The 2,609-nt window shown below is 36.1% G+C and overlaps 2 protein-coding genes across 2 annotated transcripts in view; one reads left to right on the top strand and one right to left on the bottom strand.

Annotated features, from left to right (window-relative positions):
- LOC106879658 (3-phosphoinositide-dependent protein kinase 1) overlaps positions 1-315 on the bottom strand; it is a 57,476-nt gene extending 57,161 nt beyond the window's left edge. The window contains exon 1 of the mRNA XM_052971196.1: positions 152-315. Coding sequence (XP_052827156.1) covers positions 152-154 — 3 coding nt within the window. The 5' untranslated portion in view covers positions 155-315. The remainder of the gene's footprint in view (positions 1-151) is intronic.
- A 729-nt stretch (positions 316-1,044) lies between these two features.
- LOC106878579 (uncharacterized protein K02A2.6-like) overlaps positions 1,045-2,609 on the top strand; it is a 4,766-nt gene continuing 3,201 nt past the window's right edge. Inside the window, exon 1 of the mRNA XM_014927824.1 lies at positions 1,045-1,084. Coding sequence (XP_014783310.1) covers positions 1,045-1,084 — 40 coding nt within the window. The remainder of the gene's footprint in view (positions 1,085-2,609) is intronic.

A 2,609-nucleotide genomic window follows, 5' to 3' on the forward strand; every position in this document is an offset into this window, starting at 1 on the left:
TATATATATATATATATATATATATATATCCGGTGTGGGGGGGGGGGTCTCTCTCTCTCTCTCTCCCCATATTTAACCCCCAGAAGACTTTTAACACCACTGACAACATATTATTGGCAGTAAAAATAAATCAGTGAGAAACGTTATTTACCATATCAGCCGTGTCACCTCAAATAAAAGATCTGTGTCTTTCTGTCACCCGCTGTCCAAAATATAGATATACACGTCGGTGAATGCGGCAGATTTATCGTGGCAAACCCTTCAAGGCCAGCACTGTCATCTTGCACCTCTTATGCGGAAATACTTATTACGCAGGTCAAAAACAACACGGAAGTAGCTGACTGGACGCAAAGGCGACTTTCACTGGCTTTCTTCTACGGAAATCTTTACTTGATAAAACATTGTAGGCAAAGGAGTTATGGAGTATTTTGTCTTTGATCATTAATGATACATTTCAATTACTTAGTGATATTTCTATGTGATATATACTACATTCAATATTACATATTTATATAATAAGTATATTTATAGTGAATGTTTACTTTTTATATCGCTTATGTTGAACCATATTTTTATTTTCTTCTTCCCTCGCCACCGCAATTCAGTCAGTAATTCATTTACGAAGGTTTCGATTCTCTTGATATTATGTCATTTACATTTATTATATTTACATCGTACTCTGCTTTATGCCGTTGCTCGAACAAAATCGTCATTCTTCTTTAATTTATCTCACTAAATTAATAATTATATTTTTTTCGATGTTAAAAACATTTTTTCCTCAAAATTATTCAAATAGGATATTGAATTTTTTGGACTATGATTAAGAGAATATCAATTTATAACGTTACTACGTGTGTGCTCACTAATGAAGTAGACTTACAACTAAAGGCGTTCCAGCTTTGACAATCCGGCTTTAGTATATCTAGAGCTACATTATCCAATGCGACCTTCGTTATTTTAAGGCTACGGCTAAGAGAAAGTTGGCTGCTATTTCTAGTCGATCGACCGTATAGAAGTTGTGTTATTTATTTATGTTTATACTAGATGGCGTCTATTTTAGTGAAAAAGGACAAGATTTACAAAAGTAAACAAGAAAATAGTTGAAATGGAAAAGAAGTGAGTAAGTAAACGAAAAAAAAAATAAAGACGAATGTACACTCGCTCATAGACTGTAACAAAGGCAATGGAGGACCCCTTCAAAATAAAATAAAAAAAAGGTTGAAGCAACCTTAAACACGGTATTACCTCGATATTACCGGGTTTTGGAGGTTGTTATGGGGAAACAAATTTGACAACAAAATTATACAAGTTAAGGTTTTAAATTTTATTTTTAATGAATTTTTAAGACAAGTGAAAAATTTGGGCAAAGCAAATTTATCTGTGTACGAATGTAGGAGAGCACACCTTGTCACTAAATACCGCTGAAACAATTACAACGAAATAGCAAAAAAACCTTTTTATTCGTTGTCAGTGAGTCAGTTGAAAATATAGAAGAGAATACCAAAGGAGACAAATATTGGAATATTTGAGAATTAAATATATTGAGAGTTTTTTCATATCCTATACCACCACTTTTTTTGTGTGTGTGTGTTCATTAGCTCCCAGTAACCTGAACATTTATCCTTAAACTTGGCTTCGAAGTGTTTGGTACAACTTGCAGGTTATTACTTGACAGGGATTGCAATGTGAATACTACATTGATTCCCAAAACAATACCTTGGTCAACTCCAAATGGGGAGCCACAGTACACGTATGTTAATTACTGCTCTGACTTGGGCTATTTCTCTGTAGAGTATGGATGTTCTGTCTTGGAGAGATTAACCCATGCTAAGAAAATTGATCCAACATTGAACAACACCTACCACCTGATCACTGGTTGCATGCAACGCATCAACATGTCCTCACTAGCATCGCCCTTACTGTTATGAAATGGAAAGTGGCCTCTTGAGCCAAAATGACAAGGGCTACTAGTGATGTATGCCACCTACTCCATAAATGCCAACTCCAGGCCCAACAACTGAAGTCAAGAAGCTTCCTCAGCTTGTGGTGAACATGGCTCAAATGAGTGGGCTTACTCCTAGCATGCACTTGTAGGTAGGGGAATACAGCTGGGAGGTGGTACCTAACCTTAGTAGTAAATGTAATCATGGATTTGTGGTGTGCATTGATATGGTAATGTCCTCTTAGAACATTTCTATATTTTTTAGGAAGAAAGATAGTGTCCATGGCCTGTTACAGGGCTCTGAGATGAGTGATGAAGTACCCAAAATGGAAACTGTTGTAGTGAAAATGGTACACTCTTTTCCCCATGACAAAGTAGTATGATACAGCCACTATAAAGTCAGTCAGTCATTGTAGGAGGTCAGAAGTAGTAGAGTCTTTTTGGAATTTGAGTTGTCGATGACGTAGAGTTTTTATGTGAGTTGCAAAGTTGAGTATTTTTTGTTGTAAAATTGAGTGTCAATCATTGGTGTTAATTGTTGATATTGTTTGTGTTTTTTTGTGTCTTCCCGTTGTGGAAAATGGAGAAAGCACCGGTAGGTAGCCAAAGTTATGCGGCCGCGACTGGAAAAGGAACAGAGGAAGGAAAGCTGGAAATAATCGAAATT

The sequence above is a fragment of the Octopus bimaculoides genome, chromosome 10, assembly GCF_001194135.2.
Source record: "Octopus bimaculoides isolate UCB-OBI-ISO-001 chromosome 10, ASM119413v2, whole genome shotgun sequence".
Taxonomy (NCBI): Eukaryota; Metazoa; Mollusca; class Cephalopoda; order Octopoda; family Octopodidae; genus Octopus; species Octopus bimaculoides.